Here is a 25,304-nt window from a genome sequence, read left to right on the forward strand (position 1 = left end):
CTTCATATTTACAACACACACAATGTGCAGAAACAAATCTCCAAGCATTCCAGAGACTCACAGTCCAAACACCAATTATTTTATTTATTTTTAAAGTACAGGCCAAAAACAGAAAGTGTTAATTCAGTCAGAACCTCCCTAATAAAGAGGCTCTCTGATCTCTGGCTGTTACGTTATTTAGGAAACGAATAGAGGTTGTCAAGGTTATGAAAGGGTTTGATACAGAGTTGAACATAGAGAAGTTTTTTTCCACTTGTAGGTAAGATCAAAACTAGGGACCATAAATATAAGAGAGTCACTCATAGATCCAGTAGGGAATTCAGGAAAAACGTCTTTACCCAGAATGTGGAACTCACTACCACAAGGAATACTTGAGGTCAATAGAGTGGAGGCATTTAAGGGAAAACTAGATAATTACGAGGAAGAAAGGAATGGAAGGGTCTGCTGTTGGGGTTAGATGAAGTCGGGTGGGAGGAGACTCTTAAGGAGCACAAACCCCATTGTGGATCAGCTGGGCTTAATGGTCTGTTTCTGTGCTGTGGACTCTAGGGCCCAATTTTAACTCTGCAACAGGGTGGGTTTTCAACGGGTTAAAAATCAGGCCCTAAGTTTCTATGGAGCTGCTTATAACTGACCTCTAGTGGCACAAATGGAGTATTGCTACATTTCGGTTTGGCCCCATGACAGGTCCAACGATCTTAATTCTGCCTTCTTCCCTCTGCCCTTCCACGAGATACCTCATTAGTTCACAAACCTGAGGCAGCTCCGTTGTAAACCACAACTCCCAAGAGCAAATTGATAAACTGCTAGTAACCAGAGGAAGAACTCAGCAATGACTGACTGGGATGCAGATGCGTCCTAATATTACAGGAAGGGAATAGGTTTGGGTAAAATTCGATGCTCTGGATATTCTAAACATCATTTTATTAAGATAGAATTGCTCCTGTTTCCATCCTCAATCTGTTGCTCGCTGACAGGGAAGGGGGATTAGGACAAGTCTTTTAGACCCAGCAATATGCCTCTTTGAGTTTGGAGTGTTTGTCCAGAGTAGCTGCCCTGGTCCCCACCAACCTCGGGTAAGCAACGGGAGGCACAATTTGCAGGCTAACATTTGGTTGCCTTGTGCGGGTGAGGACACCTCTACTCTTCCTTCGTCACCTTCTGTCAAGAAATAAGGAAGCACGGATGACTAAGAGTCCCCACAAGGCCAGAGGTTTGGGAGGCCGAAAATGGTCCCTCTAGCTGACAAGGGAGGGAGAGACAAAGTGAGAGCATGGGAGCAAATATTCATTACCTGAGCCACTCAATAGAAGGATCTAGGAAGTGAAGGTTGCTGAATTGCTGAAGCTTTTCACCTTGCACTCATCAGGACAAATGCCAACCAATCAGCACCCTTTCCTCCTGCAGCATAAAGTGTTTCGACTGTTTGAAATGAGCATTCTTGCATTTGTCCCACTGAGTGCGAGATGAAAAGTTTCAGCAACAAAGTCTCTCTTTTCAGCCATACTACCGAACAGCCGATCTAAAAATTAAATCCGTTGAGGTCCTAGCCTTGGAAGCCACGAGACTGAATGGACAAGAGATGGGTCCATCGTGGTATGTGGAACAGTGTACACGGCAGTGTCTGGAAAGGATTTAACTCGCATCTATTTAACTATTAACTGTCATCCATTAAACAGCATTTGCTCCGATCTGGAGTTAAAGAGACAATAGCTCTTTGCTTTTTCAAATGCTGGTGGGAACCCGATCTACAAGGGCACCCCTTTAATACTGCAGGGCCTAGTGCTCAGGGCAAGCACTTTCCGGCCTCATACGACAGAACAGAAAAGTGTCGGAATAAGATGACCACTCCTCCCGACTAAGGGGCAGCGAGGTGAGGGGCTGGGGAGTGGAGAATGTTGGACAGTTGGGAGAAAAGTATCCACGGCAGTGAGAAATTTCCCGGTAAAACTCGCCAGAGGTGACGAAGTGAGAAGGGCAAATGAGCAAGTGTGACCAGGGCGCAGGCTTTCTTGGGGACAAAGGTCACTTTCAGGCGGCATCAATGAAAAAAAAAGGTCAAAAACAGAGGCCCAGGTTTTCACCAACAGACCGGGCTGGGTCCTGGAAGACGTTGTAGCTCCCTGGGTCCCTGAAAAAAGGCTACAGGTCACAGGGAGTAGTTTGCAATTCCAAAAGAATGGACATCAGGATCAGATGGGGTTTTAGGTCCACAAGTAGCCGATTTTCCCAGAGCAATTTCCACACAGAAATAATGTTACTGCTTGGAATGACCTAGCATTCCCAGCAAACAAAGTTAGATTTTGCTTTACTGGAGAGGGTAATCATGCAAATATACCAAGGCTGTGTACGTTCAACAAGCTAAAGGTTATGGAAGTGTGGCGAGGTTATGTTTAGTTAAGATAGACGTCTGTGAGAACTGAGCTTCATTATTTCCCTCTATAGCTTTCTAAATCAGACCCATGCAAGTTTATGAAAAGGAGCAGAGGAGAAAGGACATGGTCTTGGACCTGGGGGGAGTGCCCCTTTTTTTTTGGAGAAAGTGCTACACAGCATCAGCAAAGCCCACTCGGTTGTTGGCGCGGTCGAAGATGGTATAATAGCGGCCAATGAACACGTCACCCAAAATCCAGAGTGGTCCAGCTGGGGGTGGAATGTCCATGCCCATGAATCCACTGATGCACACGGTGTGGCCAAACTTGGTGATCTGAGGGAAAAAAGATAAAACGGAAAAAAGTTAGGAAAAAAAAGAGGGATTAACCACGGATCAATCTCACCTTGCATCCACACTGAGGGACAAATAGTAACTACTAGCAAATCCAAAACCTCAGCCCAGATAACATTCTGTACTGACCGACTGAGCAACATTCACTCTCTGTACTGACCGACTGCGTGACACTCCCTCTCTGTACTGACCGACTGAGTGACACTACCTCCCTGTACTGACCGACTGAGTGACACTACCTCCCTGTACTGACCGACTGAGTGACACTACCTCCCTGTACTGACCGACTGAGTGACACTCCCTCCCTGTACTGACCGACTGAGTGACACTCCCTCCCTGTACTGACCGACTGAGTGACACTACCTCCCTGTACTGACCGACTGAGTGACATTACCTCCCTGTACTGACCGACTGAGTGACACTACCTCCCTGTACTGACCAACTGAGTGACATTACCTCTCTGTACTGACCGACTGAGTGACACTCCCTCTCTGTACTGACCGACTGAGCAACATTCCCTCTCTGTACTGACCGACTGAGGGACATTCACTCCCTGTACTGACCGACTGAGTGACACTCCCTCTCTGTACTGACCGACTGAGCAACATTCCCTCTCTGTACTGACCGACTGAGTGACACTCCCTCTCTGTACTGACCGACTGAGTGACACTCCCTCCCTGTACTGACTGACTGAGTGACACTCCCTCCCTGTACTGACCGACTGAGCAACACTCCCTCTCTGTACCGACTGACTGAGTGACACTCCCTCTCTGTACCGACTGACTGAGTGACACTCCCTCTCTGTACTGACCGACTGAGTGACACTACATCCCTGTACTGACCGACTGGGTGACACTACATCCCTGTACTGACCGACTGAGTGATACTACCTCCCTGTACTGACCGACTGAGTGACACTACCTCCCTGTACTGACCGACTGAGTGACACTCCCTCTCTGTACTGACTGACTGAGGGACATTCACTCCCTGTACTGACCGACTGAGTGACACTACATCCCTGTACTGACCGACTGAGTGACACTCCCTCTCTGTACCGACTGACTGAGGGACATTCACTCCCTGTACTGACCGACTGAGTGACACTACATCCCTGTACTGACCGACTGAGTGACACTCCCTCTCTGTACCAACTGACTGAGTGACACTACCTCCCTGTACTGACCGACTGAGTGACACTCCCTCTCTGTACTGACTGAGTGACACTCAATCCCTCTCTGTACTGACCGACTGAGGGACATTCACTCCCTCTCTGTACTGACTGACTGACACTCTCTGTACTAACAACCAACACTCGCTCGCTCTCTGTACTGACTACTGACATTCTTATCTCGCTCTGTACTCCCTCTCCATCCTCGTCAGCTCACAGAGATCAGGATGACCTGATCGAAGTTTTAAAAATTATAAAGGGGTTTGGATAGAATAGAAATTTCCATATTTGAGAATTTACAACCATTCATGACTCCTCAGATACTGAAGCAGTCCATGTCCAAATGCAGCAAGACCTGGACAATATCCAGGCTTGGACTGACAAGTGGCAAGTAACATTCACACCACACAAGAACCAGGCAATGATCACCTCCAATAAGGGAGAATCTAACCATCGCCCCTTGATAGTCAATGGCATTACCATCACTGAATCCCCCACTATCAACATCCTGGGGGTTACCATTGACCAGAAACTGAATTGGACTAGTCATATAAATACTGTAGCTACAAGAGCAGGTCAGAGGCTAGGAATCCTGCATTGAGTAACTCACCTCCTGACTCCCCAAAGCCTGTCCACCATCTACAAGGCACAAGTCAGGAGTGTGATCGAATACTCTCCGCTTGCCTGGATGAGCGTAGCTCCAACAACACTCAAGACGTTTGACACCATCCAGGACAAAGCAGCCGACTTGATTGGCACCACATCCACAAAAATTCACTCCCTCCACCACCAATACACAGTAGCAGCAGTGTGTACCATCTACAAGATGCACTGCAGCAACTCACCAAGGCTCCTTAGACAGCACCTTCCAAACCCATGACCCCTACCACCTAGAAGAACAAGGGCAGCAGACACATAGGAACACCACCACCTGGAAGTTCCTCTCCAAGTCACTCACCATCCTGACTTGGAAATATATCGCTGTTCCTTCACTAACGCTGGGTCAAAATCCTGGAACTCCCTCCCTAACAACACTGTGGGTGTACCTACACCACATGGACTGCAGCGGTTCAAGAAGGCAGCTTCACCACCACCTTCTCAAGGGACAATTAGGACTGGGCAATAAATGCTGGCCCAGCCAGCGACACCCACATCCCATGAATGAATAGAAAAAAAACACACACTAAATATTCTCAGGGGGGCGCAGCGCGGGTTGGACTCTGGCATTTCACATTTGAACCTGGCTTCAAACTGGGCCCATACGGATGGGAGTGGGATGTCTTTGGGGTGGGATTTTCCGGCCCTACCCGCACTGGGATCGTCCGGTTCCTGCCGAAAGTCAGTGGACTTCTGGCTGGGCCACCAAATCTCCAGCGGTGGGCCCCACCCACAACAGGCCCACAAAATCCCGGCCTCCGTCTCTGTTGGTTGACAAGGTCCTGTTGAGGTGAAGTGGGCGGTCAAAGCTCAGCTCTGAGGGGGCCTGTCCCCATTGTCACAGGACAGCCTGTGTCGGGAAATGGAAAATTAAAAAAGTACGGGCAAAGTAGAGTCAAATGCTCCAAGTGTTTCTTCAGTTTCTCTCACGGTTCTCTCACTGCAGTGTCACTGTGGTTCAGTGGAAGGCACTCTTGCCTCGGAGTTAGAACAGGCTTCGAAACTTGAGCACATAATCCAGGCCCACCAGCCCAGAGCAGTATTGAAGGAGTGCAGCACTGTCCGTGGTGCAATCTTTTGGAGGAGACATTAAACTGAAGCCTCGCCCGCCTGTTCAAGGTATAAGATGCTGTGACACTGTTGAAAGACGGGTGAGGGGCTTCTCCCAGTGTCCTGGGCAACATTCCCCTTGCAGCCAACACCGCCAAGCAGTTATATATTCTGTCGCTGCTTTGTAGGGCCTTGCTCTGCAAAAACTGGCTATCACACGGCGACAAGGTCCGAACGCCAAGGAGTAACTTGCTGGATCATCATTCTTTCTTGATAAACTGATCTGGGACTGCCTGTTGCCAAAAACGGAACAACTGCCATTTCCAGAGCTTGCCTTAATCAGCACAATTCACAAAAAAAAAAAATTAAAATCAAGTCAGCAATGTCCCAGGTCACTACTTCACCTTCATCACATACTGCTCCCCGGTTAGCGAGAACTCTTTGCCTCCGAGATTGAAGCTGACGATGGGAAGAGTTGGAATCTTATCGCAGTCGATCATGTACTGTGGAGAGGGGACAATGAAAACCGGTCAGCTCATCAATGCACCAAGTTCAAATCAGTTACAGCGAAATCAGTAGCAGCTTAAAAGATTTTTTTAAAAAGGACTTGCATTTCTATAGCGCCGTTCATGACCGGCGGACATTCCAAAGTGCCTTACAGCCGATGAAATACGTTTGAACTGCAGTCGCTGTTGTGATGTTGGAAGTGCGGTAGCCAATTTGCACACAGCAAGATCCCACAAACGGCAAAGAAATAAAGGGCCATTTAATGTATTTAGGTGTTAACTGAGGGATAAATATTAGCCAGGGCACTGGGGAGAACTCCCCTCTTCTTTGAATGGCGGCCTGAATAGGAGATCTTTTAGGTCCACCTGAAAGAGTCAGTTTAACATCTCATCCAAAAGACAGCACCTCCGACAGCGCAGCACTCCACCAGTACTTGACTGGGATTGTCAGCCTAGGTCATGTGCTCAAACCTTTAGAGTGGGGACTTGAACCTCTGACCAACCGACTCAGGCAAGACCGCTATCAAAAAGCGAGAGATATCTCCTCTTTCTTGTGGCATGTGGGTGTCATTGGCAGTGCCAGCAATAACTGTATATCTATTCCCCACCCCCCCAAGAAGACGGTTAACCTCCTTCGTTAACCCCCTTACAAATTTGATACAACTGAGTAACTTCCTAGACTACATCAGAGGACAGTTAACAGTGATGTTGGTTTGGGACTGGAGTCACATACAGGTCCAGACTGGGTAAGGACAGCAGATTTACTCCACATCTGAAGTTCTGTGCACAGTTCTGGTCTCCTTATTTGAAAAAGGATATAATTGCTTTGGGAGCTGTCCATAGGTTCACTCTACTCATGAAGGGCTTATTTTATGAAGAAAGGTTAAACAGGTTGGGCCTGTACCCATTGGAGTTTAGAAGAATGAGAGATGATCTTATTAAAACGCACAATATTTTGAGGGGACTTGATTGGATATCTATCCAATTTCCTCTTGTGAGGGAGATTAAAACTAAGGGATGTAGTTTAGGATTAAGAGGTCAACCTTTTAAGACAGAAATTAGCAGAATTTTTTTCTCTCAGAGAGTTGTTGATCTGTAGAAGTCTCTTCCCCAAAAAGTAGAGGAGGCTGGGTCTTTTAATCTATTCAAGGCTCCGAGTTAGATAGATTCTTGAGTGACAAGGGCTCTCGGGGGGCACACAGGAAAGTAGAGCTGAGACCATAACCAGGTCAGTCATGATCTTATTGGCACAGTAAGCTCGAAGGGCCAAATGGCCTACTCCTGTTCCTAAGTGCTATGTTCCTATTTCCTTCCCTAAAGGACATCAGTGAACCAATTGGGTTTTTACGACAATCCAGCTGTTTCACAGTCACCATTACCAATCCCAGCTCTTTATTTCCAGATCCTTTTCCAATTGAATTCAAACTCTCAAAAATCCATAGTGGGATTTGAACTCCTGCTCCGTGGATTATCAGCCCAGGCCTCTGCCTTACTAGCACAGTTAAATGCCCCATACACTGCTGTACTGAGCTACACTGCTTCAGCAGCTTCACTCCTGTGAAGCCTTGGGACATTTTACCATGTTAAAGGTGCAACAATAAATGCAAGATGTTGTTATCATGAGAGAGAGAAAATTCATCAAGACTTCTGTACCTCTCCCCGAATGATGGGCACCGCGCCGATAGCTTTCTGAAGAGCTTTAATCTCCTCCGCTGGTCCGGTAATAAGTGATGTTCCTGTGTCCACAATCGCCTGGCAACCACCTTTACACAGGGTCAGTTTATTTCCTACAGTCACCCTACAGCAGAAAGAGAGAGAGAGAGAGAGAGAGGGAGAGAGACAGAGGGAGACAACAGGGTCAGTGACATCAAATACTTTCATTACATCATTCAAACTCTGGTGTAAAGCACTGGTTTCCAAAAGGTGATTCTTGAACCCTATGGGTGGCGTGGGAGTGGTCTCTCACAAAGTAAACCCACCGGTGCCAATCCCAAAAGCATTGACTCTCACTGGAATGCGGTCCCACAGTTTCCGGCAGGTAGTCAGTGTATCAAAGGCAAGAGCACAGACACATGGGGCCACGATGTTTCTGGAGACTAGCGCGTGGGACAGGAATTCAGCCTCTGGTCTTCCTGTCCTACCCGCACACACACACACCACCACCCCCCCGCCCCACCCCATCCAAAATCCCACAGATGTATAAAAGGGGCAGTGACCCCCACCAATTATGGCACCCACTTCTTTCCCCCTGTAGGGAGCCAGTCAGCAGCAGCCGATCAAAGATCGCAGGGTTAGTAAAGGGGGTTAAAAGGTGTCATTTTAAGATGGTTACATTCTCAATACAAAGTGATCCTACATCACCAGAGATCAGCCCTGCACTTTCACCAAGAGAGAGCAATGGAGATTTACGATAACAGTACCAGGGACGAGGGACTTCAGTTATGCAGAGAGGCTGGAGAAGCTGGGGTTGTTCTTCTTACAGCAGAGAAGGTTAAGGGAGATTTGATAAACGTGTTCAAAATTATGAGGAGTTTTGACAAGAGTCAACGAGGGGAAACCATCTCTATTGGCAGAAGCAGATGAAAAGAGGACATGGATTTGAAGTGCTTGGTAAAAGATGGGGATGGGGAAACAGTTCTGTGAAGAAAATACTCAGTGAGTTGTTGTGATCTTGAATGTGCTGCCTGGAAGGGCAGTGGAAGCAGATTCAGTGGTAACTTTCAAAAGGGAATTGAACAGAAAACCTTTGCAGGGCTCTGGGGAAAAGGAGAGTGGGGTGAATTAGACAGCTCTTTCAAAAGGTGGGGTCAGCGCAGGGCCAATGGGTTCAATGGTCTCCTTCTGTGTTCTGTCATTCTATGATTCTAAGATGGCACTCCTTGTGTATGACAGATTCAGATTCCCAGCTCTGCCACAGGAACATCATTCTCTCAGTCTTTATTCCGTTGTTAAGTGGTTGGGGGGGTTGGGGGGGAGAATTCCCTCGCTTGCATCAAAAAACGAGCCAGTGGGTGTCCAGCGAACCCCTTCTGGAAAGGGCAAGATGCCACAGGCAGTCAGCATTGGGTCCAGTGTGAAGCTTCTGCGGTCAAACAGCCAGACCCACACTACTAAGTTCAAGCGCCAAGGATGAGTGTCCATTCGGGCGGCAGAAGATGTGACAGCTCCTGTGGAACTGCAACCCGGCAGGAGACATTGAAGGAAAAACCGCTCACTGAGGAAACATAATCAAAGAGAAGCAAGAGAAAAGTGGAAAGTGGCCTGGACTTACTGCTCTGCCTTTATCTGCCAATAGGCCTGGCGAGTGACGTTCAAATAATGAAAGTTTCCAGTGTAATATTTGGGGTCCACACCTCCTAGCAGCAGCTCCCCGCCAGGCTGAGTGCTCACATCCCTGATTCAAAAACAAAGAACGGCAAAGAAAAGCTCCTTAGAAATAATTCTTAGAGCAAACACTTTGATAAGACATGGACAGACATAACTAAATGTTTTTCTAGATCAAGCAACAGACTACAGACAGTCCAGAACTCAGACGTAACAGTCATTTGAGAAGATAGAGAGAGAGAGAGAAAGAGAGATAGAAGATAAAAGAAGGAGAAGAGACAAAAGAGGGGGAAAGAGAGAGTGAGAAGAGAGAGAGAGTTGGAGAAAGATAGACTGAAGAAAGAGAGAAAGAGGGACTGAAGAGAAGGGGAAGAAACAGAGAGAAGAGAGAGAAAAGAAAGAACGAGAAGAGTGAGAGAGAGACTGAGAGAGGTAAGAGGGAGAGAAAGAGCCAACGAGGAAAGAAATAGGGAGGAAGAGTGAGAAGGAAGGAAGGGGCAAGGCAGAAGAGTACAGAGACTGAGAGAAATAGCTATACACAAACTCACCGGTTCAGGTAGAAGGAGAAGACATCTTTCTCCAACAGTTTTTGTTTCATCATGTTATCAAAGACAGGCAGAACACCATCGACAGCGATCTTAGGGTAGGCCATGCCAAGGATCCCATCAAACTTTGCAGCAACGAAGACAATCCCAGGCTGTTTAACCGCCTGCCCAAAAACCTGCTTTGGAATCGCTGTGTCACCAATCTATAAAATGAAAATGTACACGACAATCACAGCTCCGCTTGGCCCAAACGAGGCTCGCAAGATCATAACAAGGAGAAGGAAAAACAGGCCATTTGGCCGACACTTGCTCTCACCCGATGTTCAAACACTTTCCAGCAGGAGCTGCTGGATAGCAATCTGGGGTCACAGGGCGCTGGTGAATTTTTCTACTCACTACAGATAAGAAAATACACCCACATCACTGAAGACAGTCAAGGTCTCAAGACGAAACCGTGTAAGATTCTCAACAGGACAGGTTAATTCACACTTGCTCATCACGACTGAGTCAGATGCTAGATACACTATCCAATTCAGGGAACTGATCCATCAGTTATCATACATTTTTTTTGGTGACCTTTGTTCTTATAGCAAGTGATGTTGATGGTGTGTTTCTCAACATTTCCTTATATTTCAGCAACTCAGTGGCATTGGCACCAAACACTCCCAGGACAGATACAGCACGGGGTTAGATATAGAGTAAAGCTCCCTCTACACTGTCCCCATCAAACACTCCCAGGACAGGTACAGCACGGGGTTAGATACAGAGTAAATCTCCCTCTACACTGTCCCCATCAAACACTCCCAGGACAGGTACAGCACGGGGTTAGATACAGAGTAAAGCTCCCTCTACAGTGTCCCCATCAAACACTCCCAGGACAGGTACAGCACGGGGTTAGATACAGAGTAAAGCTGTCTCTACACTGTCCCCATCAAACACTCCCAGGACAGGTACAGCACGGGGTTAGATACAGAGTAAAGCTCCCTCTACACTGTCCCCATCAAACACTCTCAGGACAGGTACAGCACGGGGTTAGATACAGAGTAAGGCACCCTCTACACTGTCCCCATCAAACACTCCCAGGACAGGTACAGCAAGGGGTTAGATACAGAGTAAAGCTCCCTCTACACTGTCCCCATCAAATACCCCCAGGACAGGTACAGCACGGGGTTAGATACAGAGTAAATCTCCCTCTACACTGTCCCCATCAAACACTCCCAGGACAGGTACAGCACGGGGTTAGATACAGAGTAAAGCTCCCTCTACACTGTCCCCATCAAACACTCCCAGGACAGGTACAGCACAGGGTTAGATACAGAGTAAAGCTCCCTCTACACTGTCCCCATCAAACACTCCCAGGACAGGTACAGCATGGGGTTAGATACAGATAAAGCTCCCTCTGAGGACCTCACACCACTATTCAAAGACAGGGAGTTTTTCCTGGGATCCTATGTCTATTTCTCAACCAACATCACGTATCACATTGTTTGTGGGAGTTTGCTGTCTGCAAATTGTCTGCTACATTCCCTAAATTGCAACAGTGATTACACTTCAAATGAAATAGGCATAAACAGCTAAACAAAAATAAGTGACAGCCATCTGCTGATTCATTCCTCAGGGCAATGCCTTGAACAATCAGGGTCAAGATTCCTGGTTTAAATTTCAAACAATGCTTGGCAGTTAACTGTCAGTCACCATCAGCGATGCATTCTCCATCGAAACTCCTCTACCAATCAGCACTCTCTTCTCATATAGTATAAATTGTTGTTTTCCCCTTATATTGGTATTCTTGTCCTGAATGGTGCAGGACAAAAAGCTTCGACGTGTCTTGAGGTAGTGAAAGGCACCTCAGAAATGTAAACCTTTCTTCCTTTAAAGGGGCCAGAGTGAGAAGGTGAATTGCTGGGAAAGACAAGGGGATAGAAAGCTTTAGTCAAGGTGTTCTCAATATCTGTGGCCCCAGTGTCTGTATTCTGTGTTCAAGGCCAATTAATATTATTCTTTCGTCAAGATCAGAGGCTCAGGGACGTGAGGAGAATTTAAGGACAGACTGAGAAGGGATTTCTTGACACAAGTGGGGGGGTTAATGGCTGCTCGCAATTAAGGAAACATGCTACGGGAAGATGGGTGTGTTTGTATTCTGAATGGTCAAACTAAAAGCAAAGGACTCTTTTCGTCCTACTTACTCGTCACTAAACACCCAATTCAGTGTTGGGTTCCAGACTCGATCACTGCCATAGGGATGTACCCACAGCGTGTGAAATTTAAACCACCTCACACTCTCTTCACAGTGGATTATTATACACAAAGGTGACGCCAACCCATCAGGCGAGGCTGGGATTGGTTTGTCCACCCAAGAATGTTCTCCTCACTTACTGTTACAGTGTCCTGACTGAGGAATCCCGAAAGGCTCCCAGATCCATATTGAATAGAGAACGCCGTTCCATTTTTAACATATGTGCTCGACTCATCTGATCTATACTTGTTGTGAAACCCTGAATAAGCAGAAACAGAAGTCAAACTAAGCAAAGCTCAATACCCGAGTTCAGAATTAAGAAAATCAAGGTAACTTTCCTTATTATCCCATCAAACACTCCCAGGACAGGTACAGCACAGGGTTAGATACAGAGTAAATCTCCCTCTACACCACCCCCATCAAACACTCCCAGGACAGGTACAGCACAGGGTTAGATACAGAGTAAAACTCCCTCTACACTGTCCCCATCAAACACTCCCAGGACAGGTACAGCACAGGGTTAGATACAGAGTAAAGCTCCCTCTACACTGTCCCCATCAAACACTCCCAGGACAGGTACAGCACGGGGTTAGATACAGAGTAAATCTCCCTCTACACTGTCCCCATCAAACACTCCCAGGACAGGTACAGCACGGGGTTAGATACAGAGTAAATCTCCCTCTACACCACCCCCATCAAACACTCCCAGGACAGGTACAGCACAGGGTTAGATACAGACAAAAGCTCCCTCTACACCGTCACTATCAAACACTCCCAGGACAAGTCCAACACAGGGTTAGATACAGAGTAAAACTCCCTCTACATTGTCCCCATCAAACACTCCCAGGACAGGTACAGCACGGGGTTAGATACAGAGTAAAAGCTCCCTCTACACTTCCCCCATCAAACACTCCCAGGACAGGTACAGCACGGGGTTAGATACAGAGTAAAGCTCCCTCTACACTGTCCCCATCAAACACTCCCAGGGCAGGTACAGCACGGGGTTAGATACAGAGTAAAGCTCCCTCTACACTGTCCCCATCAAACACTCCCAGGACAGGTACAGCACGGGGTTAGATACAGAGTAAAGCTCCCTCTACACTGTCCCCATCAAACACTCCCAGGACAGGTACAGCACGGGGTTAGATACAGAGTAAAACTCCCTCTACACCACCCCCATCAAACACTCCCAGGACAGGTACAGCACGGGGTTAGATACAGAGTAAAGCTCCCTCTACACTGTCCCCATCAAACACTCCCAGGACAGGTACAGCACGGGGTTAGATACAGAGTAAAGCTCCCTCTACACTGTCCCCATCAAACACTCCCAGGACAGATACAGCACGGGGTTAGATACAGAGTAAATCTCCCTCTACACTGTCCCCATCAAACACTCCCAGGACAGGTACAGCACGGGGTTAGTTACAGAGTAAAACTCCCTCTACACTGTCCCCATCAAACACTCCCAGGGCAAGTACAGCACGGGGTTAGATACAGAGTAAATCTCCCTCTACACTGTCTCCATCAAACACTCCCAGGACAGGTACAGCACGGGGTTAGATACAGAGTAAATCTCCCTCTACACTGTCCCCATCAAACACTCCCAGGACAGGTACAGCACGGGGTTCGATACAAAGTAAAGCTCCCTCTACACTGTCCCCATCAAACACTCCCAGGACAGGTACAGCATGGGGTTAGATACAGAGTAAAGCTCTCTCTACACTGTCCCCATCAAACACTCCCAGGACAGGTAAAGCACGGGGTTAGATACAGAATAAAGCTCCCTCTACACTGTCCCCATCAAACACTCCCAGGGCAGGTACAGCACGGGGTTAGATACAGAGTAAAGCTCCCTCTACACTGTCCCCATCAAACACTCCCAGGACTGTTACAGCATGAGGTTAGAGAACAAGTAAATCTCCCTCTATACTGTAAAGCACTCTTAGCAAATTTCTGGAACTCCCTCCCCATTAGCACTGTGTGCAGTTTCACCACATGCACGGCAGAGATTGAAGAAGGTGGCTCACCACCACAATCTCAAGGGCTTCTAGGAATGGACAGTAAATGCCTTCCTTGCCAGCGACGCCCACATGTTAGCAATGAAAACTTTTAATAAGGGAATTGAAAGCTTCTGGTCCTGTTTGCTTGTCACTCACAGCAAGCGATGTCCAAATAGGAGCAGTGGGACGAGGGGACCCAGAGATTTGAAGATCCAGTGTCGAAGACCACGGTGAAGTGCTGTGGTGGTGTGCCAATGCCAATTCTGCCATAGTACTGGGCCTGAAAGACAGGAGCATTCATCAGCTGTAGCTGCACAAAACAGGCTTCCATTCGAGAGACAGCACGTGAAAGAGACTGAGCCTCATCTTACACCTTGTCGCGTTCCAGACACTGAGCTCTCCACACACTTCACCCAGGTGGCTATTGCCCATTGGCAAGCCCCATGAGCTATTGGACCAAGAGTTGCGCCATAACCAACCCCCATCCTGTCCTTCATCCAGCTTCCAAGCACGTGTGTGCTTCCCCACGTGGACTTGGTTCGACAGCAATCGGGAACCCCTGCTCCCTGGCACATCGGATAGGCCAAAAATTCGGTGCTGCATTGTCAGGGGCACCACCTCAGGCAGGCCCTAATCAGCCGGGGGCCCTACAACCAACCACACATCTTCGACTCGACTGCCAGCTTAAGGTCACAACTTAGGCAATCTGTCCTTGAACCTGAGCAGAGGAATGTCTGAGCAGAACCGAGGTAACAGGAAAACAAAAGCAGATCGTGCACAAGCAAGTGAAGAGGAGAGACAACGAGCAAGGAGAGCGCCTTCGAGCATTTGGTTGTCACTCATACTTACGTCCAAGTAGTTGGTGAGTATTTCGGGAGTCTCGGCATCGTTTCCCATGTACTTCTCACTTCTGTGGGGACCAGCCGCAAAGAGCTCCTCGATGGAATCTGCAGCCTCGGTCAACGACCTCCGGATGGAGCTGAACTTCGTTAATGGGATTCTGTTAAACATTGAAACAAATACATATTTAATTTTCTCTTGCGTAATAATCTTCCTCCCTGCAGCCACCCCCCCCCCCCCCACTTGACACAGACTTTTGTTGGAGTGCGAGAGCTGGGTCCCTTCAAAACCAAGAGTCAGAAGCAACCATTGGTCAGCTATTGGACTGTGAGGGCACTACAGCTGAACCCAGATCCCACCTTCACCCTACGCACAGTGATCAAGCACGACCCCCGACTTATTCTGTCCCCCTTTCCTGCTGGTACCCTGAAGGCTTCACCATTGGCATAACAGGAGGCCATTCAGCCCCTTGAGCCAATTCTGCCCATTCAATTAGATCGCGGTGATCCACACTTCAACTTCATATCCCTCAACATACTTACCCAACAAAGATTTATCAATCTCGGTGCTGAAACTGATAAACCCCTCCCCTATTAACCGAACTAACAATTCAGGTCAACATGAATTTTCATCAGAATTGAAGGAAGTCAGAAACGTGATCAAAAGATCATCTCAACCTGAAACGTTAACACTGTTTCTCTCCACAAGTGCTACCTGACTGGATGAGTATTTACAGACTTGTAGTTTTTATTATCAAACCCTACATTTTGTTGTTTTTCTTGGCAATGTGCAAAAGAAATCTGCTGGTGTGCAGTTTCTGGGTGTGTGTCTTTCTTGTTAGCGATTCCCTCATTGTTGTAAAAGACACTAGCCTGTACATGCCAGAATGTGTAGTTAGGCATTGTTTCTTTTTTAAATTATTTAAACTCTTTTTTATAGGAAAATGGCCCTTTTACCCTTCATTATGGACATAGTTCGTTAAACAGATTCCTTCACATTGCTCCCCCTTAAATGCATCTATACTATTCACTTCAACCACTCCCTGTGGTAGCAAGTTCCACATTCTCACCCACCCTCTGGCTAAAGAAGTTTCTCCTGAATTTCCTATTGGATTTCTTGGTGACTATCTTATAGCTAGATGGTCTCTAGCTTTGCTCCTCCCCACAAAGGGGAAGCGTTCTCTCTGTATTGACTCGATCAAAATTTTTCAGAATTTTAAAGGCCACCACCCCCCCCAAGCCTTCCTTTTCCCAAGAGGGAAGGGACCTGGCCTGTCACTCCTTTCCTGACTTGTAAAACAACGCGCTTCTGGTATCGTTCATGTGCTTCTATATCCTTTTCACAATATAGCAAACAGTGCTCCAAACGTGGTCTAACCAAGTTCCAGTACAGATTTAGTACAACTTTCCAATTCTATCCCTCTAAGAATAAAGCTTGGCTTGCTATTTTTTATGGTCTTGCTAATTGGTGGTACATATTTCAGTGATACCGTTTCTCAAACTTCCCCTTAAATGCATTTTTTTTGATTCATTCATGGGATGTGGGCATTACTGGCCAGGCCAGCATTTATTACCCATCCCTAGTTGAGAGCGTATTTAAGAGTCAACCACATTGCGCATGTAGGCCAGGACCGGGTAAGGAAAGCAGATTTCCTTCCCTAAATTAATGAACCAGATGAGTTTTTTTACAGCAATCAAAATGGTCTAATTCCAGATTTTTTTTTAATTAATTTCAAATTCCACTATCTGCTGAGGTGGGATTTGAACCCAGGCCCCCAGAACATTACGCTGGGTCTCTGGATTACTAGCCCAGTGACAATACCACTATACCATCCTCTCCCCATTTACTAATGCCATTTGCCTCAACCACTTCCTATTGCAGCACCACATCTATAGGTTCAGTTTTATCCACATTGTTACTTCCTCAAAGAACCCCAATAAATTATTTCCCTTTCACAATACCATTTTGACTCTGGCTGATTGCATTACGATTTTCCATGTGCCCTACTATATCGTCCTTAATACTAGATTCTATCATTTTCCCTATGTCAGAAGTTAAGCCAACTGGCCTGTGGTTTTTAGCTTTCTGTCTCCTTCCTTCCTTGAATAGGAGTTAGGTTCATTATTTTCCAATTGGATTGGATCTTTCCAGAATCTAGGTTTTGGAAAATTATAACCAATGCATCTACTATCTCTGCAGCCACTTCTTTTAAGGCTCTAGAATGAAGTCCATCAGGGTTTGGGAACTTGTCAGCTTTTAGTGCTAATAGTTTTCTCAGTACCGTTTCCCTGGTGATTGTAATTGTTTTAAGTTACTACCCCTCATAGACTGTGTTTACAGCACAGAAGGAGGCCATTCGGCCCACCATGTCTAGCTGGTCAACAAAGATCTGACTACACTAATCCCACTTTCAGTGCTTGGTCCATAGCCCTGGAGGCTATGACAATGCAAGTGAATATCGAATCACTTCTTAAATGTTACAAGAGTTTCTGACTCAACCACCCTTTCAGGCACCTCATGGTTCATAAAGTGTTTCTGGAATGATATTTGTGTCTTCAACAGTGAAGACAGACACAAAATATTTGTTCAGTGCTTCTGCCCTTTCCCTATTTCCCATTATTAATTCCCCAAACTCACTCTCCAGAAGGCCAATGCTCAATTTAGTAACTCTTTTCCATCTTAAATACTCATAGAAACTCTTCTATTTGTTTTTATATTTCTGGCTAGCTTTCTCTCATACTCTAATTTCTCCATCCTTATTTTTTTAGTCAGTCTTTGTAGGTTTTCAAGTTCTGCCCAATCTTCTAACTTACCAATATTCGCAGAATTTTATGCCTTTTCTTTCAATTTGATACTATCGTTACCTGCCTTAGTTAGCCACAGATGGTCCACCCTTCTCCTGGAGTCTCTCTTTCTCACTTGAATGAATCTTTGCTGAGTGTTATGAAATATCTCATTAAATGTCCGCCATGCATCGCTACTGACTCACCCCTCAACCTAATTTCCCAGTTCACTTTAGCCAGCTCTGTCTTCATGCCCCTGTAATTGCCTTCATTTAAATTTAAAACACCAGTTTTCTCTCCCTCAAACTGAATGAGAAATTCAATCATGTCTTCAGCACTACTACCTAGAGGCTCTTTTACGATAAGATAATTTATTAACCCTGTTTCATTGGACATTACCAGATCCAGAATAGCCTGGTCTCGGGTTGGCTCTAGAACATGCTGCTCTTAAGAAGTGGCCCCAAAAACATTCTATGAAATTATCTTCAATGCTACCTTTGCCAATCTGATTCGTCCAATCTATATCTGGATTAAAATCACCCATGATTATCGTCGTAACTTTTTCACAAGCCACCATTATTTCTTCCTGTATGCTCCTTTGTGTAGTTACTGTTAGGGGGCCTATAAACTAATCCCACAAGTGACTTCTTACCTTTGCTATTACTTATTTCTATGCAAACTGATTCTACATCTTGATCTTTAGAACTAAGGTAATCTCACTCTATTGTCCTAATGTCATCTTTAATTAACAGAGCTACCCCACCAGCTTTTCCGAGCTTCTTGTCCTTCTGAAAGGTCAAGCACCTTTGAATACTCAGGTCCCAGCTTTGGTCATCTTGCAGCCGTAATAGCTATCAGGTCATACATATTTATTTCTATTTGAACTGACATTCAACCATTTTGTTACAAATGCTACACACATTCAGGGCAGAACTTTCCACCCCGCCAGGGGGTTGTGCGAGGGTGGGCGGGAGCAGGCACGAACCCGATCGGCGCCCCCACCCCCCCGATCAGGTCCGCGCCGCCATTTTACATGGGCGGGCCAATTAAGGCTCGCCCAGCGTGTCACACACCCGGAAGCGCTGAGCGCTCCCTGTGCAGGTGGGAGGGAATTCCCTGAGTTGGGGCCTGTGCCTCAGGGAGATTAGTTAAACCTTTTAAAAGCCAAATAAAGGAAAGAAAATATTTTAAGACATGTCCCCTCATGTGACAGTGTCACATTGAGCTGGGACATGTCAAGGAACGTCAATGAAAAACTTTATTTAATTTATTTAAAAACTTCATGAAACCTTATTCTGCCCGTGGGTGAGGTTCCATGAAAAATGCGAAGGCCGCCTAGGCTCTTTGCCTGCCCCCCCGCCAATCTTAAGGTTAGACAGGCAGCTCATTTAACTATTTTAATTATGCCTTAATAGACCTTTGACAGTTCGGCGGGCGAACTGGAAATCTAAATGACGCGCAGTGATGTTGGAACGCACGCCCAAAGTCACCACCCCCGCATGCCAACCCCCGCAAATACTGCCCCCAGATACAGAGTCTTTAGTCCTGTCTTTTTACTGTTTTTCAAAACTCTTGTCTTTTTCTGCTGGTGCACTCTTAGGTGTATAAACTCTGATTACCATTACCCTTAATGCTAACTTGCTCTCTTGGCTTGTTCTTTTCCTTCAATTTACCAAACCTTCCCTTACATGAACCCTCACCCCAACTATTTAGTTTAAGGACCTTGCTCTCAGAAGGAAAAACCAGTTCAAAATTTTCAAATCCCAATAAAAATCAGTAATACCGGAGTTCCGTTTTCAGGTATACAAGGGCAGCTCGGACAAGGTTTACTGGTACCCTTCGTTTCCAAGTTTTACTGTTCTTTTTGGGCTGTAGCTCATGTTAGTGAACGAGGTGGGTTTTTACAACAATCAGTGTTAGTCCCATTACAAAGACAAGCTTTTTGTTCCAGATTTATTAATTGAATTTAAATTCCACTAGCTGGGATTTGAGCCTATGTTCCCAGAGGAATCAGCCTGGGCCTCTAGATTACTAGTCTAGTGATATTATTGCACTGCCACTCCACCATCATCTCTCCTCCGTACTCTGTACGTACTCCATCTTATTCTTGTGATGCCTCCGTCAAGACTATCTCACAATCCTCCGTATTCAAAAGATGAAAATTCGCACATTGCAATTATGGCTGTTAAACTGCAGAATGACTCATGTTAGCTGATTATCTCTTCTTGTTGATGCAAAAAAAAAACCATCCGGTTTACATCAGACTTGAGCAGGCCTGACCACAGTGAGGGTCACAAATTTACAAGGCAGTTACGCCGGCATTAAACACGAACCTCTCCAGGGATTCCCATGGAAGTTAAATCATCCCCGGGGATTCCCCTCTTGCTTTCAAACCCATCTTCCATCAAATGATGCAGCACAAAAGGAAGCTATTCGGCCCGCTCTGTCTGTGTTGGCCCTTTCACCAAACTCTCGACTTGCCCAAATTTTTCCTTTTCCACAACACGTCAAATCCCCTTTTGAAAGTTCCTATTGAATCTGCTACCAACGCCCTTTTAGGCAGCACATTCCAGATCACAACTCGTTGCATGGAAAAGTATTTCTCATCTACCCTGTGGATTTTCTGCTAATTATCTTAAATGTGTCTCCTCCGGTTATCAGCCCTCCAGCCAGTGGGAACAGTTTCTCCTTCTTCACCCTAACAAAATCTCTCATAACTTACTTTAGCATCAAAAAAAAAATTACAAGGTGTTTCACAGGGAGCAACCAGACAAAAAAAATGGATGCTGAGACAGATATTCGGATAGGTGATCAACAAAGTGGGTTAAGGAGCAGGGAATTTAGGGAGGAACTTCCAGTGCTCAGAGCCCCGACAGCTGAAGGAGCAGCCAACAATAGTGAGGAATGAGGTCGTACAAGAGGCTACAGTCAGAGGGACAGGTCCCGGAGAGTAGTAGGGTCAGAAGAGGTGTCAAGAGATCAGGAGGGGTAAAGCCATGGAGGAATTTGAACATGAGGAGGAGAATTGGGGTGAGCTACCCTAAAGTACTATCATTGGTACATAGCAACCAGAATCCGGTAAACCCACTGAACATGGAAGAAGATCACTCAGCCCATCGTGCCTCCAAGGATAGTCTCAATGTCAACCAGCAGGTTCAATTAATGGAACAATTATAAAAAGGACAATGATTTGTTAAAGATATCACCTTGGCGTTAACAATGCACAATAATGTTTACACAGAATGTTGTTTTAAATGAACACTCCTGTGTCAGTCACCTGCGATCCACCGCAGCACGCAACTCCACCCCGTTATATCCCAGTCTGTAACTCGTTCCCAGATAACTGTTAATATATATATATATCTATATATAAATCCCATGAACCCCTCGATTAAATTCCAGCCTGCAACTCACTCCCGAGTATCTGTTATTCTGTATATAAACCACCCTGAGCAGCTCAATTAGAATCCAGCCTGCAACTCACTCCCGAGTATCTGCTAATATATATATAAACCCCCCTGAAACCCTCAAATAGATTCCAGCCTGTAACTTATTCCTGGGTATCTGTTATTCCATATGTAAACCACCCCCCCGATCCCCTTGATTAGATTCCAGCCTGTAACTCACCCCCCAGGTATCTGTTATTCTATATATAAACACCCCTGAGCCCCTTGATTAGATTCCAGCCTGTAACTCACCCCCCAGGTATCTGTTATTCTATATATAAACACCCCTGAGCCCCTTGATTAGATTCCAGCCTGTAACTTATTCCCGAGTATGTTATTCTGTATATAAACCACCCTGAGCCCCTCAATTAAATCCCAGCCTGCAACTCACTCCCGAGTATCTGTTATTCTGTATATAAACCACCCTGAGCAGCTCAATTAGAATCCAGCCTGCAACTCACTCCCGAGTATCTGCTAATATATATATAAACCCCCCTGAAACCCTCAAATAGATTCCAGCCTGTAACTTATTCCTGGGTATCTGTTATTCCATATGTAAACCACCCCCCCGATCCCCTTGATTAGATTCCAGCCTGTAACTCACCCCCCAGGTATCTGTTATTCTATATATAAACACCCCTGAGCCCCTTGATTAGATTCCAGCCTGTAACTTATTCCTGGGTATCTGTTATTCTATATATAAACACCGCTGAGCCCCTTGATTAGATTCCAGCCTGAAGCGCACTCCCACTATCTGTCATTCCATATATAAACCCCCCCAAACCCTTTGATTAGATTCCAGTCAGCAACTCACTCCCAGGCATCTGTTATTCCATATATAAAACACTCCCCACAAAGCCCTTGAGTTGATCCTAGCCTGTAACTCCCTCACGATATCTGTTCTTCTATATGTAATACACCCCAAACCCCTCAATTAGATTCCATTAGAACATAAGAAACAGGAACAGGAGTAGACCATTCGGCCCCTCGAGCCTGCTCCACCATTCAATAAGGTCATGGCTGATCTTCTTGTGTTCTGATTTCCACATTCCCATCTAACCCCAATAGCTATTGATTCCCCTGCTTAATAAGAATCTATCTACCTCTGCTTTAAAAATATTCAATGACCCCGTCTCCACCACCTTCTGAGGCAGAGACTTCCAAAGTCGCACAACCCTCTGAGAGAAAAAAATTCTCCGCATCTCTGTCCTAAAAGGGCAACCCCTAATTTTAAAACAGTGCCCCCTATTCCGGACTCACCCACAGGAGGAAACATCCTTTCGGCATCCACCTTGTCAAGACGATTCAGGATCTTGTATACTTCAATCAAATCACCCCTCACTCTTCTAAACCCCAGTGGAAACAAGCCCAGTCTGTCCAACCTTTCCTCATAAGATAATCCATTCATTCCAGGTATCGATCTAGTAAACCTCCTCTGAACCTCCCCACCCCAATGCATTTACATCCTTCCTTAAATAAGGAGACCAAAACTGCACACAGTTTTCGAGGTGCAGTCTCAGTCTGTAACACACTCCCAGGTATCTGTTATTCTACGTATAAACCCTTGAACCCCTCGACTAGATTCCAGTCTGTAACTCAATTCCGGCTATCTGTTATCCCAGATATAAACCCCCTCCCGCCCAAACACCTCGATTAGATTCCAGCCTGCAACTCACTCCCAGGTATCTATTAGCATGTAAATATATAAACCCCACCGAACCCCTCATTTAGATTCCAGCCTGTAACTCTTCCCCAGATATCTGTTATTATATGTATAAACCACCCCGAACCCCTCAATTAAATTCCAGTCTGTAACTCACTCCCGGGTATCTGTTATTCTATTTACAAACCACCCCGAACCCCTCGATTAGATTCCAGTCTGTAACTCACTCCCGGGTATCTGTTATTCTAAATATAAACCACCCAAACCCCTTGATTGGATTCCAGCCTGTAACTCACTCCCGGGTATCTGTTATTCTATATATAAACCACCCCGAACCCCTCGATTAGATTCCAGTGTGTAACTCACTCCCGAGCATCTGTTAATCTATATATAAACCACCCCGAACCCCATGATTAGATTCCAGTCTGTAACTCACTCCCGGGCATCTGTTAATCTATATATATAAACCCCCTCCCCAAAACCCCTCGATTAAATTCCAGCCTGTAACTCACACCCAGGTATCTGTTGTTCTATATATAACCCCCCACAAACCCCTCGATTAGATTCCAGTCTGTAACTCACTCCTGGGTATCTGTTATTCTGTATATAAACCACCCCGAACCCCTCGATTAGATTCCAGTCTGTAACTCACTCCCGGGTATCAGTTATTCTATACATAAACCCCCCCCCCACGAATCCCTCGATTAGATTCCAGTCTGTAACTCACTCCCGGGTATCTGTTATTCTATACATGATCCCCTCACCCCCCGAATCCCTCGATTAGATTCCAGTCTGTAACTCACTCCTGGGTATCTGTTATTCTATATATAAACCCCCCGAACCCCTCGATTAGATTCCAGTCTGTAACTCATTCCCGGATATCTGTTATTCTACAAATAAACTCCCCGAACCCCTCGATTAGATTCCAGTCTGTAACTCACTCCCGGGTATCTGTTATTCTATACATGATCCCCTCACCCCCCGAATCCCTCGATTAGATTCCAGTCTGTAACTCACTCCCGGGTATCTGTTATTCTATATATAAACCCCCCGAACCCCTCGATTAGATTCCAGTCTGTAACTCCTTCCCGGATATCTGTTATTCTACAAATAAACTCCCCGAACCCCTCGATTAGATTCCAGTCTGTAACTCACTCCCGGTTATCTGTTATTCTATATATAAACCCCCCGAACCCCTCGATTAGATTCCAGTCTGTAACTCACTCCCGGGTATCTGTTATTCTATACATAAACCTCCCCCGAATCCCTCGATTAGACTCCAGTCTGTAACTCACTCCCAGGCATCTGTTATTCTATATATAAACCACCCCGAGCCCCTCGATTAGATTCCAGTCTGTAACTCATTAACCCAATATCTTCCAGACTAAGGAATCAAGATTGTCAGTCATTAAAGCTGCAAACTGCAGCCTGCATTAACATAGCTGGTACAGGGACACCAGTAAAACAATTGCGAGCCTGTTTGCTCCTGGATTTTATCAGGAGTTTAAATAGACACCAGGTGCCAGAACTAGTCGATAGCCATTGACCACTTTACATGTTGCCATGGATCTCCTTACAGGCTGACCTTCAAATCCTCAGCCAGCTGAAATTGGCTCCAGCACTAACTTTCGGTCATTGTCAGTCAGCTTTATCTGGTTTCGCAACAAGACACACTTAAAGGCCGGAAAGAGATCCGTTCTCATGGCCCAAGAGATGGTCAAGTGTGACTGTCCAGTTTGTGACTCTCCTCACCCACCCAACCAACCCTCCGCCATTCCATCACTCCCACCCCTTCAAACTCTGAGCATTACAGTGAGAAAACAGCAGAGAATCACAGAATTGTTACAGTGTAGAAGGAGGCCATTTAGCCCATCGTGTCTGAACCAGCTCTCTGAATTTTAACTTAGTGCCAATCTCCTGCCTTTTCCCCATAACCCTGCACGCTGTTTCTAGTTAAATAATCATCCAATCACAGCACTGCCACTTCCTACTCAGTACAGTTACTGTAGGCTAGGTCTGCGAATAACTTTTGCACAGGCAACAGAATGATGTCTCTCTCTCTCGGTCTCTGCTCACCTGATGAGGGCATCAGAAGATACCAACAACATGCAAAACAAAAGCACTTGTGCCCACTCCATGACTGGATGCACTTTAATCCACTCCAGTAGTGCAAAATGCAACAACCAGGCCCAGCCACTTCCCTTATGTACGTATGTGTCTCTGGAGGAGGGCAGACTGCATTGGCAAAAGGGAAGCTTCTAGATTCAAACCTAGCATGCTGATTGGCCTGTGACTGGTGTCAGTCATCTGAGCTCATCAACACAAGGCTTCACTGTATGTGATCAGGTGACCTGCAGACTC

General features: G+C 46.0%; 1 protein-coding gene across 1 annotated transcript; it reads right to left on the bottom strand.

The window, feature by feature from the left end:
• Positions 1-57: 57 nt before the first annotated feature.
• On the bottom strand, positions 58-25,179 carry LOC121271619 (cathepsin D-like). The gene is made up of 9 exons (XM_041177659.1): positions 25,020-25,179; positions 15,061-15,211; positions 14,368-14,491; positions 12,352-12,470; positions 9,979-10,178; positions 9,378-9,500; positions 7,760-7,904; positions 6,005-6,103; positions 58-2,707 (listed from the first exon to the last, which is right to left on the bottom strand). The coding sequence occupies exons 1-9, from the start codon at positions 25,079-25,081 to the stop codon at positions 2,546-2,548; spliced, it is 1,185 nt and encodes a 394-aa protein (XP_041033593.1). The 5' UTR covers positions 25,082-25,179; the 3' UTR covers positions 58-2,545.
• Between the last annotated feature and the right edge of the window lie 125 nt (positions 25,180-25,304).

The sequence above is a fragment of the Carcharodon carcharias genome, chromosome 31 (assembly GCF_017639515.1).
Source record: "Carcharodon carcharias isolate sCarCar2 chromosome 31, sCarCar2.pri, whole genome shotgun sequence".
NCBI classification, from domain to species: domain Eukaryota; kingdom Metazoa; phylum Chordata; class Chondrichthyes; order Lamniformes; family Lamnidae; genus Carcharodon; species Carcharodon carcharias.